Source organism: Oreochromis niloticus, linkage group LG2 (assembly GCF_001858045.2).
Source record: "Oreochromis niloticus isolate F11D_XX linkage group LG2, O_niloticus_UMD_NMBU, whole genome shotgun sequence".
Lineage (NCBI taxonomy): Eukaryota > Metazoa > Chordata > Actinopteri > Cichliformes > Cichlidae > Oreochromis > Oreochromis niloticus.
Window position 1 is genome coordinate 26,327,896 of NC_031966.2, and position 14,643 is coordinate 26,342,538.

The window sequence follows — 14,643 nt, forward strand, 5'->3', positions numbered from 1 at the left end:
AGTCTGAGCATGAATCAACGCGAATCAAAGCTTTAACAGATGAATATTGTAACACTGTACACACACTGAGAGCCTCGCAAGGAAAAGTACGCAGAAACCAACACACACAAACCCAGATGAGCTGATGGGTCCTTCCTGGAAATGACTGTGAGGTACAACATTGCACATGGTTTACTTTGTGATATCTCCATGGCAACTGTTATGTCTGACCTTCAAACATGTGCGCTGACTTCCGTGTGGTTCAGGTCGGCTAATCAGATCACATCATCTTGAACACAAATGTGCCCGCAGATCACTCTCGCTTCATAAATGAGGTGATTTTTTTGTTGTTTTTTTTTACACCTTAACAACCAACACAAGTTTGCCATCAGTCCAGTTCACGCAGAACTTTTGGTTCTGATTTTAGCATCGCTGCGTTGGACTGTTTTCATTTCCACAATGACAGCCATGCTGCAGGTCTAAGAAGATGAAAAGTTCCCTGTGCTGTAGTTTGCAGGGGGTTTGAATAAAGACTTGAATCAATTAGTGCTTCTTTCATCAGCAAATAGGCCATACCCCTGCATGCTTTCACAGGCTGCCTCTGTGACTTGCCTTCTCTTTTTTTGTTCCGACTTAACTCTCTGGCCCTTTCATTTGTGCTCTGTTCAATACTCTCATCTGCTCTGTTATTCCCAAGTTCATAAGCCTCTCCAGAAGGGCCAACATCTGGCAGCTCCTTGGCCCCAGGGCCGTGCATCCGTTCCGGGGCAACGGGGCCTGGAGATCAGCCCCTCCTGTGGAGCTGAGCCTTTGGTGTATGTGGTACCGTTCAGGGTCCCCACTTCCTGAATGTTGAGGCCTTGATGTGGCCAGAACCATAGTGCATGATTTATTACAGTACTAACTCTGTCCCCACTGCTAGTGCTGCCATTATTATAACCATACACTCCCTCCTCAGTCTTCAAGCTCCCACCTGCAAATTTCACAGTGAAGCCTTTAGCAGGCGCAGCTGACACAGCTCTGCACGGCCTTCATAAGGAGTTTTCTGGTGTTACCTTCATGCATGTTTGATACCAGATGTTAAAAGAGGACCGGAAGTAAAAACTGTTTGGATGATTACGCATATACTGTACACTAAATTGATCATCGAGATCAACTGTCCCTTTGGTGTCTCAACCCCTCGTTCTTTGTATATTGACTACTGCTTTCTCGCTTTGTGTGGGTTTCTGACGGCAGGCATGGTCCAGCAAGAACCAATGAAGCTGTGGGTGGAGGTGGCTGGGAGGTAAATTGGTTTTTGGCTGTGTGGCCAATCAAAGGGACCTCATCAAAGTCATCGAACCAGTGTTTCCCACAATCTTCCTTGCCTGTTTTCGTCTGTTTGTGTAAGTGCCACACAGTTCAATCAGAGGGACTTGAGAACAGAGAGGAAGATGGATGAAAGGAGAAAAGGATGCGGAAGTTTGGAGGAAAGCACCAGGACAGGAACGGGCGCCGATATTTGTTTAAGCGAAGCCAGATTGAAGAGGCAGAGGAAAGTGGAAAAACGGGAGCGAGGTAGCAGAAGTGAGGGGTCCCGAGACGAGAGGAAGTCCAGAAAGGAGGGATGTGGTGGAGCTTTGTTTACAGGCCAGGGTCACAAAGTGTACTGTGACTTTGTGCGTCAGCAACTCTGAGTTTGTGATGGGTTACCACAGGAAAGCAATAATCAAGCAATATTTACACCACTGTAGACAATTAGTCCATTTCTCAGGAAGTCAGTTTGTGAAGTTAAAAACAACAATTCTTCCATCTGTGGTTTAGTCGTAGGACATTTTAAAGAGATATAAACAAGGAGAAACAGGAAGTGGAAGTCGTTTTTTTAAAAAAAAAAAAAAGAAAAAGAAAAAAAACATCAATGCGTGCACACACAAACATTGATCACTACTGTGCCATGTGGTCCCCGCTGAGACACATGGCTTAGGTATCCCCCCCTTGTGATCCCCCATTAGCCTGAGACTCCCTCTCAGGCAGCTGCCTCAAAGCTCCACGGAGGTATCAGATCTCCTCCTCTTCCTCTTCTCCTTAATTAGGACTATTAAGAGATTTACAGGACAGATGGGTGGAAATCCAGCTGGCTGCAGCGCCAACCGCTGAGGACGGCTCTGCTGATGGCGACGTGAGAGCGCAGTGAGAGCGGTACATCAGCTTACCAGTGAAACTCTGGTGCCCTCTGGTGGTTGGAGATGGTTGTTGGGTTTTGAACGATTTCAATAAAGAAGCAGCTCTAACTTTTCATTTATAATTATATAAAGTGGTAAAATGTAACTTTTAATTAATTTGTCGGAAGTTTTTTTTTCACTGAAGAGATTTAAGCAAAAGCAGCCATTTCAATTCATTTTTAAGTCCAGCGGGGTTTTTTTTTATTTAAAAAAAAAAAAGTTGTGATTGCACGCATTTGTGGTTTTAACTGCTGATTTATCGAGCACACTTTAAACAAACGCATTCAGCATAGCTTGTGGCTAAGTGTTAATTTATTCTGTGATTGTTAAATATACACACTGTGGTTTACACTGTGAAATAAAGTACATGCAGATGGACAAACACTGTAAAAGTTTCACAAAAACATAAACAATAGGAGAGCTGTCGTGCGTTCCCATTACACGCAAAACTAAAACTAACAAACAAAAACAAAAAAACTGATGATTCGATGATGACTGTAGAAACACAACCACACACACAAACAGAAGCTGCTTTATAAAACCCAGAGTCCCCCTTATTGTAAGCTTATTTAATGGGTGTTTTCTTTTGGTTAGTTGTAATCAGCCCGACATGTCGGTGACGTTTTAGCAGATTAGTCGTCTTTCCTCGGTGACAGACAAAAATATACAATCTTTTTTTTTTTTTGCAAATGTGAAATTTAAAAGTACTTTTTGTCTTGGTTAGTTCTACGATCCTTCCGCAGCCCAATTGAACTCTGTGTTTTACAGCTCGTGTAGTGACTCGCAGTCTGTGTAGCGTACTTCTCCATTACCCAGCCAGCTGTAGACGAGAAAAAGTGACAGTTTTAAACAGATCATCTCTCAAGGTGAACGTGGCGTGCGCCGCAAACACTTACATGCTTAGGGTGCCTTTTTTCTGTTTTAGTCCTGTGAAGAGAGAGCATACAGTTCAGGGGCGGAAGTTGGGTTTCTATAAGGAGCAACGCTGCTAAGCACACTTACGGCGAAGCTGCCACGTGGTTAATATGGCGCCTGTTACCACCAAGAGGCCCACAGCTACAAAGATGCCTATCAGGTGAGGACTAGGACTCTTCAAAGGGCTTGCCTAGCAGAAAGGAGTACCATAAAGTTGATCTGCTCAATCAAGTGAACTATTCAGCATCATGTGTAGTTGTTTGATTTTTCTATGGGAGCATCCAAATACTTACAGTATAAGGCATCATGCTGGTAATGAGTATGTCCGTTTGATGACCTACAATGCACAACCACAAAGGAAATGAGCTGGGAGGAAGTCCAGCAAATGTTGTGTTCGGCAAAACAACTTAACACGCAGATACAACAAGTGCAAGAGGCCCACTGTGAAGCAGCTTCCTGATGTTGGAGGAACTACAATAAACTGCAATAATAAAATTGTTGCTCATTTAAATTTTGAGGCAAGATAATAGAATATGAACAAAAATCCCTTCTTCTGCCTTGACACGAGGAAACAATTTTCCGTTCATTAATGAACCACAGCATATGGGAAATGCAGTCCTGTTCTGCCTGATGAACTGCACAAACACACAACTATAGGAGCAATAATACATTTTTGTAATGAAAACAACACCTGCTTCCCCAGTGGTGATCGTGAGGACATTGCTGGCTGCACTGGTGGCCTGGCTGTTCTTGGCAAACATGCGGACGTTGTATGTCGAGGGATTCATCTCTATTATTGTGGCCTCCGTCTCATGGGCTCCAAAGTCCACAGCGTTCTTTGTGTAATCCCAGGAAGCTGAAAGGAAAATATTTAACTTAATATCACAGAGTGATATGAGGATTAACAGTGTAAATTTAGCTTTAGAGCTTGTATTAAAGTGAAGTTTTTACCATTCACTGCTTTGTACTCGAGGAAATACCCGGTGATGGGGCTGTCACCTTCGGAACCAATATTCCAAAAAAGGGAAAACGAATTGCCGTCCACCTTCTTTAACTCAATCACTGGGGGATTCGGGGGCACTAGGAGATATTTAACAAGTAAAAGAAGTTTATATCTTTTCAAGCGTTTGATTTCTGGTTTTAGTATGAGAGTTATGTCTGGGAACCATTATTTTCATAAACTAAATCAGGGGTGGAAACAAATGTTCCCTTTAAATGTTTTACCTCCTGAGATACTGGCAGTGCTTTGCTCCCAAACTGTGGCGGCATAAAAAGTTGTTGAGATTGTTGAAGGTGATGGGGTTGTTGAAGTTGTTGAGGTTGATAAAGAGGATGGGGTTGTTGAAGTTCTTGAAGTTGCTGAAGGTGATGGGGTTGTTGAAGTTGTTGAGGTTGATAAAGAGGATGGGGTTGTTGAAGTTCTTGAAGTTGCTGAAGTTGATGGGGTTGCTGAGGTTGCTGAAGTTGCATAAACTTGAAGTAGAGTAAAAGAAGAAGCAATTCCAGTAAGTCATTTCTCAAAAAAGAATTGAGGAAAAAGTTACACTTGCTCGATAACACGTACCCGAGGAAAAATGTATCCACATTGTGGCAGCAGTGGAAGAAGGCAAAGTAGTTACTGTTGTTGTTGTTTTAGGAACTTTAAATAAAATGCATGAAATCAAACTGACATTAAAAAAACATGACAAAACATAGTTTTTAGTCATATTTTGTAATTTTTCCAAACTTACTCTCATCCAAAGTTGAGCAGAGAGGTGCATTTGAAGCTGGTCCGACCCCGGCGATTGTTTTGGCCTGTATGAGCACGCCGTACATGGTAGAAGGCTTCAGGTTAACGAGAGTGACGGTCTCTTGTTCACGCGTGGCCGCCACATTTAAATACTGCCACCGTTTAAACTGTTTGGCCACGGCGTCATACTCCCTGTAGTTAATGTTGTAACCCCGCAGAACGCCGTTTCTTAGCTCAGCCTTCGGAGGCTAGTCGAGAGAAAAGAGTTAGTCTACACTATGTCCAGTCACAAGCCAGGAAACGGTGCTGAACTGTGACTTTACCTTCCAGGTTACTTTGATGCTGCTGGAACTGAGGGCCACAAGCTGCATATCCAGGGGCGGGCCCTCTGGTGCTGCAGGGAAAACAAATTTTAAAGGGAGCGACCACCAAAAATGTGAATTTGGTTTTACATTCTAGATCATTATATTTATTGATTATTGATGCCGAAACAAACCTGCTTCTTTTGTAGTGATAGTGAGAACGTTGCTGGTTTCACTCATCCCCATGCTGTTGATGGCGAACACGCGAAGGTTGTAGGTCTTGGATGGACTCAAATCCACCAAAGTCACGTGAGTCAGTGAAGAATCGTGCAGCTCGGTGGTTTTTTTTGTTTCCCAGGGTGCTGTGCAGCACAAATCCATAGATTCAGACTTTAAAATTACTTTTGAAATCTCTCAAAATGTGTCATGGTTACTGGGTCGGTTTTCTTATGCTTACTCTGTTTGTTTTTTATATCAATCCTGTAAGCTGTAATGGGACGGCCGCCATCAAACACAAGACTCCAGCGAATAGTGACGGTCCTTTCCTTCACCTCTCTTGCCTCGATTCTCAGTGGATTTGGTGGAACTAAAAGGAAAGGGAATAAACTAAATATGAGCTTATACAACGCTGAAATAATGAGATGACTAATCAGTTACCAGACAAAAACTGAAACTACCCAAAAAACGATTTTTAACTAAACATGCTGCTTATTTTATGAACATTTGTCTTTGTCTCACCTGCATTCACTTTCAGAGTCACATGACGTTTCTGGTCATTGAACCAGCCTGGTATTTCCACACGACAGCCATACACACCAGAGTCCTGCTCCTCGACCTGCCTGATGGTCAGAGACACATCACCCCGGCCAAGATTGCCCATGAGCAGGTAACGTTCTGACAACCTGCTGATCACTGACGTCCCATCTGTCTTTAGCACCTCGTTGGCACAGCCCCTGTTAGGTATGGTTCCCTTGCCCCAGCATGCGGAAAGCCTGCCGTAATAGTTTGCATCATAGCTGCATTTTAAAACAGCATCTGTTCCCACCGTAACTGTTACAGTTTCTGCAGACACGAAACCTGAAAAGGCATTGAGATTTTTTTACATTTTTTTAATTGGAAAAATACATCAATTACTCACTGCACTGCTAAATCAAATGCAAATCATATGCATGGCTGTCTTACCTGCAAGAAAACAAAAGAGAAGGTTGCAATACACAGCAAGGTGTTTGCTGGCCAAAATAATCATTTTACCTTCTTCTCTCTGAATCAAAGGACAGATTGGTTGACCTGCTAAACACCACTAAACGAGACCCAGGGTGGTTTCAGCTCTGAAATATTTCCAGATCACATGATGCTTCCTTGATTAGCACACACAAATAACTTCTGCTGGTAGAAGAGGAATGTAGAAAGGAGCCGTTTCCTTTTTTGTGGTTTTGGTTCCTTTTACTAGAAGGGGCAAACTGTTTCCTTTTTGATGATTAGACAGACACAGAATCAAGGTTATCAAAATGATGAATTCATTCCCAGTGTTGGTTCTCAGCCTCTGTAGCAGTGGTAGGGATAGAGCATTAACTATTCAAAATTTCCTCCCTGCATCTCGGAGACTAATGCTTTAAATTATTACTAATAATTTATTCCAGCGGGAAATCAAAGTAACTTTAAAACATGCAATTTACTCATCAGCACAAGGCATTTAAAGATATACAATGCACTTTGATTCTCTGAAATCAAATATTTATTGTGTCCTCAAATTTAATGCATTAAATACATTTTAACATTTTTTTTTTTTTAAAAAGAAGGAGAGTCTGGTTTAACCAAAGGCCATTGAACTGATTTCTTTGAGTGCTGAGTAAACATTTGGGTATGGTGGCTGTTTGGTAACCCAGCAAAGAACTTCCTCTCTGATAAGAACCCAAGACACATGTGGTACAAGATGTTTTCTGACATTTTTTTAAAAAGCTAGTAGATTTTTTTTCAATCATGTTTCTTTACAGGATTGAAAGGCAACCTTTTTTTTGTACATGCAGTACCTTAAGTGAGTGAGCAAACAAAATTAATTAAAATAATTATTAATAATTATTAATAATACAGTACAATACAGTAATGTGCAAAAATTTTGAGCACATTACTGTATTAGCATATCTCATTTCTTGATATTTTACTTGGAAAATTGGTAATTTGTGCATCAGTTGTTTTGTTTTTTTAATATAATGAAATGCAGTAAATAAGGCAAAAACAGTGTATCTACAATTTTAACAAGCTTGAAGATCAATATTTGGTGTGACCACCTTTATTCTTTAACACAGCCTGACCTCTCTTAGTCAGTTTTCTTCTAATTTCTTTAAGTAGTCTTCAGGAATGCTTCTCCAGAGTTCGTAAAGGACAATCAAAGCTCATCTTTGGATTTCGGCTGCCTTATCCTTCCTTATCTGTCAAAATGATCCCACGCTGCTTCAATAATGCTGAAGTGCGGACTCTGTGGAGGCCAGTCCATTACTGACAGTTTCACTATGAGTGTTTTTGTCTAAGCTTTGGTATTGGCGGTGTTGTGTTTGAGATCATTTTCATGCTGAAAAATCAAACTGTTGTCAGTTAGACACTTACATGATGGTTTTGCATGGTGGATGAGGAAGACAGTCTGGCTCCTTTGAAACAAAATATAAAACAATAAGGGGTGGCTCAACATCTTTGCACAGTATTGTTTGTACCATCACATTTTGCTTTTATCTCTGCGTGAAATTCCAATCTAGAAGGATTTGTGATAAACTACACTTAACAAATTGATTTCACTTGTTTTTCTTTAAAAGATAAAATGGAAAGAGACATAAAATGCAGTTCAGGGAAAGAGCAGAGAAACAATGTGGTTAGCTGGAAACCAGGGCTTCTACCCACGTAGTACACAACCCAGCTACTCACCTATCAGGCTGCCCTCATACAGTGATCATTTATGAGAAACAGGGTGAAACAAAGTGTGACAGTGTAACCTTGGTGCCGCTTGTGTCGTCTTCTTGTGACCTCATTGTAAACTTTTTTTTGTTTTTCCAGGGGATCGGAAACAGTTGCTTTCACTCTTAATTTCTTCTATTTAGCTTATATTACAACTGGGGGGTTTTATAGAGAGAGGAACTAAAAGTGAAAGGGAAGCAACTTTCTTTTAATGAATTGAAGTGAAAATCTGTGTAATGCAAAAGTTGTTGCTCTGAGATATTGTTATTAAAGAGAGATTTGATTACAGACTAGTATTGTTGGGTCTGTTCCCACAAACCCCGCTAATTCTAGAGACTTATTCATCATGAATGAAAACAAGACAGTCAGCGATCGATCGATTACTTGCGCAAGGGAGGCCTCATCTGTGTCCAGCACGAAAATGACCCCAAATCCGGCCTCCTCTCGCTGCCTTTTATTGAGAGACAGTTCACACAAAACACAGCAAAGCAACGCCCACATGGTTCTAAGGCATTGTATGTATATGTGTGAACCTTTATATGTAAGTAGGAATGTGTGTGTGTGTGTGTGTGTGTGTGTGTGTGTGTATGACCTCCTGCTGACCTAAGGGTCGTAAAAGCAGGAACCTTGCAACACAAGAAACAGATCTGTCAGATAGGATGTATCTACAGTAAAACCTCCCCCAGCACAAAGTGGTTAGAGGTGCTCAGGATCAAAGGAATGGCTTTGATAATACTGCTTGAACTAAGACTGTACAAATTTAAGAAACACAATGGCAACATTCAACAATTAGACCTAACAAGTATGTTGTAAAACAGTGAAGCCCTTGTGTTAAAAAAAAATACAGCAACAAAGTATACATTGGTAAGATTACAGTGACCTTGGTTATTTTTTGTTCATTAATATTTTGGCATTAGATCCAGTAGGTGGCAATGTGTTACTAATACAACAGCAGCCTTTTTTTCAAGCCATATAAGTGCATAATCTGCCATCAAATAACAGCAAAACAATGGATTTATCATTCATTTATGTGAACGGCATTAGTGCTCAGACACAAACAACACGTTTTCACATTTTATTTTAGTCTGAGAATGGCGGCCCCTGTTCTGAACATTGTATATTTTCTTTCATACTGATTAGTGGGGGTCAAAAGGTTTCTCTTCAAATAAATAAAGTCAACAAATATCTTAGCAGGAAAAAAAAATCTGCACATCTTTGTTCTTCAAAGGAAAATGTTTGCTGAGATGAATTCTTTGAGACAAGTATTACTTCTGTTTAGAATCGAGAGATCAGGAAAAACACATTTTATTTGAACTATTTTAGAATTCATTTAGAACAAACAGATGATAAAATCCTCCAATATTAACTCTGTAACTAGGAGACAAAAAAGGACGACCCAGTCTCAGTGGCTTTAACGTTATAACCTGTTATCAATTTCACTCTTAAACCTTTATAATTTTTCTCAGTAAACTCCACAGACAGGTGTGTGGGGAAAATCCCAGCAGATCATCACTTTCTGAATTGCTCAGACCACCAGCAACCATGCCAGGTTGAAATTCACGTATTCACCTTCCTTCCCCATTCTGATGCTCGCTCTCAGTTTCAACTTCAACAGGACGTCTCAACAGTGTCTTCATGCCTAAATGCACTGAGCTGCCGCCATGTGATTGATTAAACTGATATTTGTGTTTCCTAATAAAGTGGTCAGCGTGTGTAAATACCACATACTACATTTTGTTCTTACATATGAAAATATTATGTAGTTCTGAAAAATCTTGCTTCATCTATATTTTGAGCTGCCTTGCTCCTTTACTACAGTGAAAAACACAACCAATGTTTCTCCTGCAGTGATAGAGGACAGGTGTTGACTTTACTGATGCCCACAAAGTGCTGGGAAAACATTTTGTCTCAGCTAGACCATCTTCCATCTAAAATAGGCGTGTTAAATATTTATTATGCCCAAAGGTGGGTGTAATAAATATTTAGAGTACTCACATTTTGTTATTTGTGGATAATGTAACTTCGGCAGCATCACTCGGATGTTGCATCATGGCTCTACAATAAACTGGAGTTAACTAACAAGTTTATTTTGGTACAAAAGGGAACCTCCATACCTTTTAAGTCTAAATGAAACTTGTAGAAGTACAGTCCTAGTTTCCAACACATGCTTACAGTAAGCGTGTGCTGCCTAAAACACCCGTTTTAGGCAGCACACGCTCCGTCTATTAAACACTCTCATTATGTTAACTCCCCTGTTAAACAAAACAGAACTGAGCACAGTGTGATTTCAGTGTTAAAATATTTCCAAACTGCATGGTGCTGTTTTTAGTGTGTGCGCCACAACTCATTTTTCTTCTCGCTAAAACGGAACAGAGCTGCTTCTGTTTTTGTTGCATTGGTTCCCCATCCAAAATTCAGGATTATTTCAATGAAATGTGCAGAAATCTGAACTGAACCGATCGATCATTCCTTGTGTGGTTCAATTAAAACAGGAGGTGCCACAGGTGCAGAATCCCCTTCTCATATTTTATTTGTTTATCTGTTCATGACATGCTGATCTGGATAGGAAGACAAATCTAAACAATTTCACATTTTTTTGCTCAGTGGCAAAGATATGCGCAAAATAAAACTCCAAAAAACACCCAACGGGTTTACCAAAAATGATGACTGATGATTTCCAAACACTATAGAAAACAGAAACACTATAGAAAACAGAAACACTATAGAAAACAGAAACACTAGTTCTCTCAAGGGCTCTGGACTCTTTGCTTATTTCTCAGACTGCTGAGCAAACATTTGGTTCTGCTGGATATTAAGTAACTCAGCACAGTGCTTCCTCTTTGATCACTTCCAAAATGTGTCATTACAACAACAAACTGTAGTAATATTGAGTGTTTTTAAACAATCAACCTTCAGTTAATGAGAAATTAGATCTGATAGTCAGAGTAATACAGAACACAGTAGAGGGAGTTGATTTTTCATGTGCTGCAGCCTGCAGCTGCTTCAAGCTGGCGGTATGGAGTGATAAGAAAATAATGATATCCCACGGCGTCGCTTGCAACATAACCACATCGCCTTTTCCCTTCTCAGCTCTGTTGTGCGTTCATGGTGCAGATGTAAATAAAGTTGTGGTTTTTCAGTATCTAACTAGTGCTGCAGAACAGGAGCAAGCACAAATGGAGAAACATTTTCGAGAGGTGGATCATTTCAAATGTAACTATTCATACATGCAGTTTGCATCACTGTGTGTCTTTTTACCTAATGTACAGCTACTGTACTTCCCAGGGAGAGATGAACATAGAGAGTTCAAGATGTAAGAAAATATAAGATAACTTTTTTAAATGATAAGGATTGTTCATGTTTGATAAACTGGTGAATTCAGGCTATTTCATTTTAGATTTTCATTTTAGATATTGCATCTGAACATGATTGTGTTGGGTAAGTTGTAATTTTACTTATCGTGATGCAGCGTGCAAAACAAATTACATTATAATAATTTTATGGTATTCAAAGTTCGGAACTGGACGGGCAACAAACTTTGACAGCTATCATTGTTTGTCATAAACAACATAAACAATGCTGTTCAGCCACCCACAAGCTTAAGGTCCACGCTGCCAAATCCCACTTTACCCCCTGTGTGTGAGGTCACCTGTATTAAATCTATATGTTCTATTATTTGTTCTACTTTAAAGACGTTTTAAAGCATTTTTGTACTTGTTTTGATTGATGTCATGTGTATGGATTTGTCCAGTAAACACTGGGTTTTTTAAGTTAAAGCCTCCTGGCTCTGTGTGGTGCATTTGAGTCCTGTACTGGTCTTTACTGGTTGGCAAAATGTATAAATATTTTTCAGTCCCACGCGTGTTGCTAAGAACTAAACAAGGAAAAACATTATTCAGGTTTGTGTTTAATAACTTTTGGCTTCCAGAGAAAAGCATTTAAAGGAGATTTATAATGAGGTAGAGGTAATTACATTTATTCAGTTTGCTAATACAGTGTAACAGAGCATACACAAGACTTTTTAAATGACTCAGAGACACGACTTAGAGAGAAATAAATAAACCATAAACAATTAGTCTTGGCATGTAAAGGTTCTTTCTCAAATCATCTTCCATTTTTACATTATTCAGTGGTTAAAAAGCTTATATAACATATAGTACAGTACATATTTTTCACATCACTAAACACCTGTGTCACAGTTCATTTGAGCCATGTCATGCAAAAGTTTTTTAAATTATAGCTGAGAGGTGTATACTCAGATAATAGTGCTGTCATACCTAACAAACTTGTTTTTCACATTTGCTTGTTATTGCTCAGTAGGGCCAGTAGGTGGTATTGTGTCTGCAAGTACAGACAATCCAAAACTCTTCTGGGTAGTAAGAAAGCGTAAATGCAAACATTAATTAATCTTTAGGTTCTTTTTGCAATTTGTGAAACAAATGCACCCTTCTCTGTGAGATCTTTGTAGTGACTCCTGTTACCTGCTTAACTGGAAACTAGTTAAGCAGAGGCTCCAGAAATGGGAAGGTTAGACATACGTCAGGCATTCACTTCTGCAGCCAGAAGTTCCTTATACTGTAGAAATCTGATGTCTTATTTTTGATCAACAGCATTATGTCATCGCGATGCTCTCATAAACATTCTCAGCAGTTATGGAGTTGTGATGTTTTAGTGCCTCCTTCATCAGGAACATCCTTCCTAGGTTGAAGAAATGCAAATATGAAGATACTCAGTAAGAAGGAAAGCCCGCTCTGTGACTTCAGCTGTTTGATAGATGCCCACTTTTAATGTTAAATTAATCAGGAATGGGAGATGACTCACAAACGATAATCCATTCCATACTTACGGAAAATAAAGCAGAGGATTATGATTATGGTGAGCAATAAAAGACCTGCCATCCTGCCAATGTTCCCAATGCTCGAGAAGAAATTCACCTGCGATGAAAAATAAACCTTATCATGAGGGACTGGGTCAATTATAATGGCCATATAATTTTAAATATGTTACATAAATAATCTTAAATAATCAGAATTTTTTTACACTCATTTTTTGAATTAATTGTCTCACATCAATCTTGAGACAAAATGTTAATCTGAGGAAATCCAAATGTCCTAAATATTGTAATAAATAAGTAAATAAAAAGACAAAACTACAAGTTAGTGTCATTTCTTCTCTAACTGCTAGAAGAAAAATCTAAAGGAAAATAAACGCCAGAGGTTTCCTGTTCACCATGAGTCATATCGTGCTTTAAAACATTTCATTATCTGAGTTAACTTTGTGCTGTGAATATTTTTAAACATCACCCACCAACTCTGTTCTTACTTCTCTTTACTGTCTTACACTGAAAACCAGACTCTATTTTAAGCCTTTATTACTAATACATAAACCTCCACATGAACAGACTCCTGCGTCTATAGCAGAGTTACTGCGACCTTATAACGTCAGTCGGCCATTCCGACCATCTGATCGCTGAACTCTTTCACGCTTTTATTTTAACTCCACAGGTGATCACAATTTAGGTGTTGTGGTGCCAAAAACATTAGAACAGCCTTCGTCAGCTCATGAGATCAATCTGTGCTTTGCTTCAAACGACTGTTTTTCTTTACACTATCTCCTATTGTATTTGGCTATTGTTTACATCTGATGTGTGGATGTAGGAATAACTGTAAGATCATATGTCGAGTCTGTCTATGTACACTGGAACATATATGCTTATTTTTAATGTGTGATTTTAGTAAAATTGTGAAGCACTTTGTAAGTGTGCTATACAAATAGGAATTGATGTATTATAACACACAACTTTCTCCTGATTTAAGTAAAAAGTCAAATACCTGATCTGTTTCACTTTGAACTGCGTCCATTTGTTGGTGACCAACTTCCACGCTTTCAGATGCCGACACTGTCAGTATTTCTGTAGCACCTGAAACAGTCAGTTGGTATAATCCATAAGATACAGTTTATGCTAAAAATTAAACGTATTTATTTGTAGGTGTTTGCTCACCTGTTGTTCCAGCAGTAGTTATTGTGTAGCTCTGTGTAACAGGTTGTTCCAACGCACCTATGAAAAACAAAACAGCCCAATTTTTTCAACTAAAAAGCATCAATGATTTTGTGATCGACACTAAAGTTTTTCATGAGTGTTACCTTCTTCTATGATCAGTTCAATGTCGACCTTGTGGTCATTAAACCACCCAGGAATCTCAACCCTGCAGCCATACACCCCAGCATCTTCCCTCTGAGCATTGAGGATGGTCAGCGACAGATCTCCATTTGTCACTCGGCCCAAAAGCTGGTACCTGGAGGACCCTCTGTAAAACACAGCCTCACCGGTGGAGGAGAGGATGGTGTTGGAGCATTTGGATGTGGGCACCCTGTCTTTGCCCCAACAAAAACTCAGGACTCCATAGGTTTTGGCATCATACCTACATGTCAAAGTGACATTGTGCCCAATGAGGCCAGTGACTCTGGTGCTGAAGGACACTGTGAAGGAACAGCAATAGATGATACAGATTACATTTGTAACCCTGATTTGAAGCCCACTACTGCACCCACACACACTCCTACACCAACA

At 39.7% G+C, this 14,643-nt stretch overlaps 2 protein-coding genes across 12 annotated transcripts in view; both read right to left on the reverse strand.

Moving 5' to 3' along the window:
• Positions 1–2,472: 2,472 nt before the first annotated feature.
• LOC100712576 (Down syndrome cell adhesion molecule-like protein 1 homolog) lies at positions 2,473–6,521 on the reverse strand. 3 transcript variants are annotated; one of them, XM_013277566.3, is made up of 14 exons: positions 6,309–6,521; positions 5,865–6,203; positions 5,584–5,712; positions 5,321–5,488; positions 5,148–5,218; positions 4,826–5,072; positions 4,660–4,734; positions 4,320–4,568; positions 4,047–4,175; positions 3,787–3,951; positions 3,389–3,432; positions 3,183–3,285; positions 3,077–3,107; positions 2,473–3,000 (listed from the first exon to the last, which is right to left on the reverse strand). In XM_013277566.3, the coding sequence occupies exons 1-14, from the start codon at positions 6,370–6,372 to the stop codon at positions 2,943–2,945; spliced, it is 1,872 nt and encodes a 623-aa protein (XP_013133020.1). In that variant the 5' UTR covers positions 6,373–6,521; the 3' UTR covers positions 2,473–2,942. The 3 variants fall into 3 exon arrangements, with proteins under 3 accessions (XP_013133020.1, XP_013133021.1, XP_005467868.1); XM_013277567.3 differs by lacking the exon at positions 4,660–4,734; XM_005467811.4 differs by lacking the exon at positions 4,660–4,734 and having other exon boundaries at positions 4,320–4,553; positions 6,309–6,520.
• A 5,445-nt stretch (positions 6,522–11,966) lies between these two features.
• The window catches only part of LOC102075574 (hepatitis A virus cellular receptor 1 homolog), a 65,363-nt gene continuing 62,686 nt past the window's right edge, over positions 11,967–14,643 (reverse strand). For all 9 annotated transcript variants that reach the window (XM_013277569.3, XM_025897108.1, XM_019367185.2 and 6 more), the window contains 5 exons: positions 14,217–14,552; positions 14,074–14,130; positions 13,904–13,992; positions 12,919–13,006; positions 11,967–12,770 (listed from right to left, as the gene is read on the reverse strand). In XM_013277569.3, the coding sequence (XP_013133023.1) occupies positions 12,685–12,770; positions 12,919–13,006; positions 13,904–13,992; positions 14,074–14,130; positions 14,217–14,552 (656 nt within the window). In that variant the 3' untranslated portion in view covers positions 11,967–12,684. The remainder of the gene's footprint in view (positions 12,771–12,918; positions 13,007–13,903; positions 13,993–14,073; positions 14,131–14,216; positions 14,553–14,643) is intronic.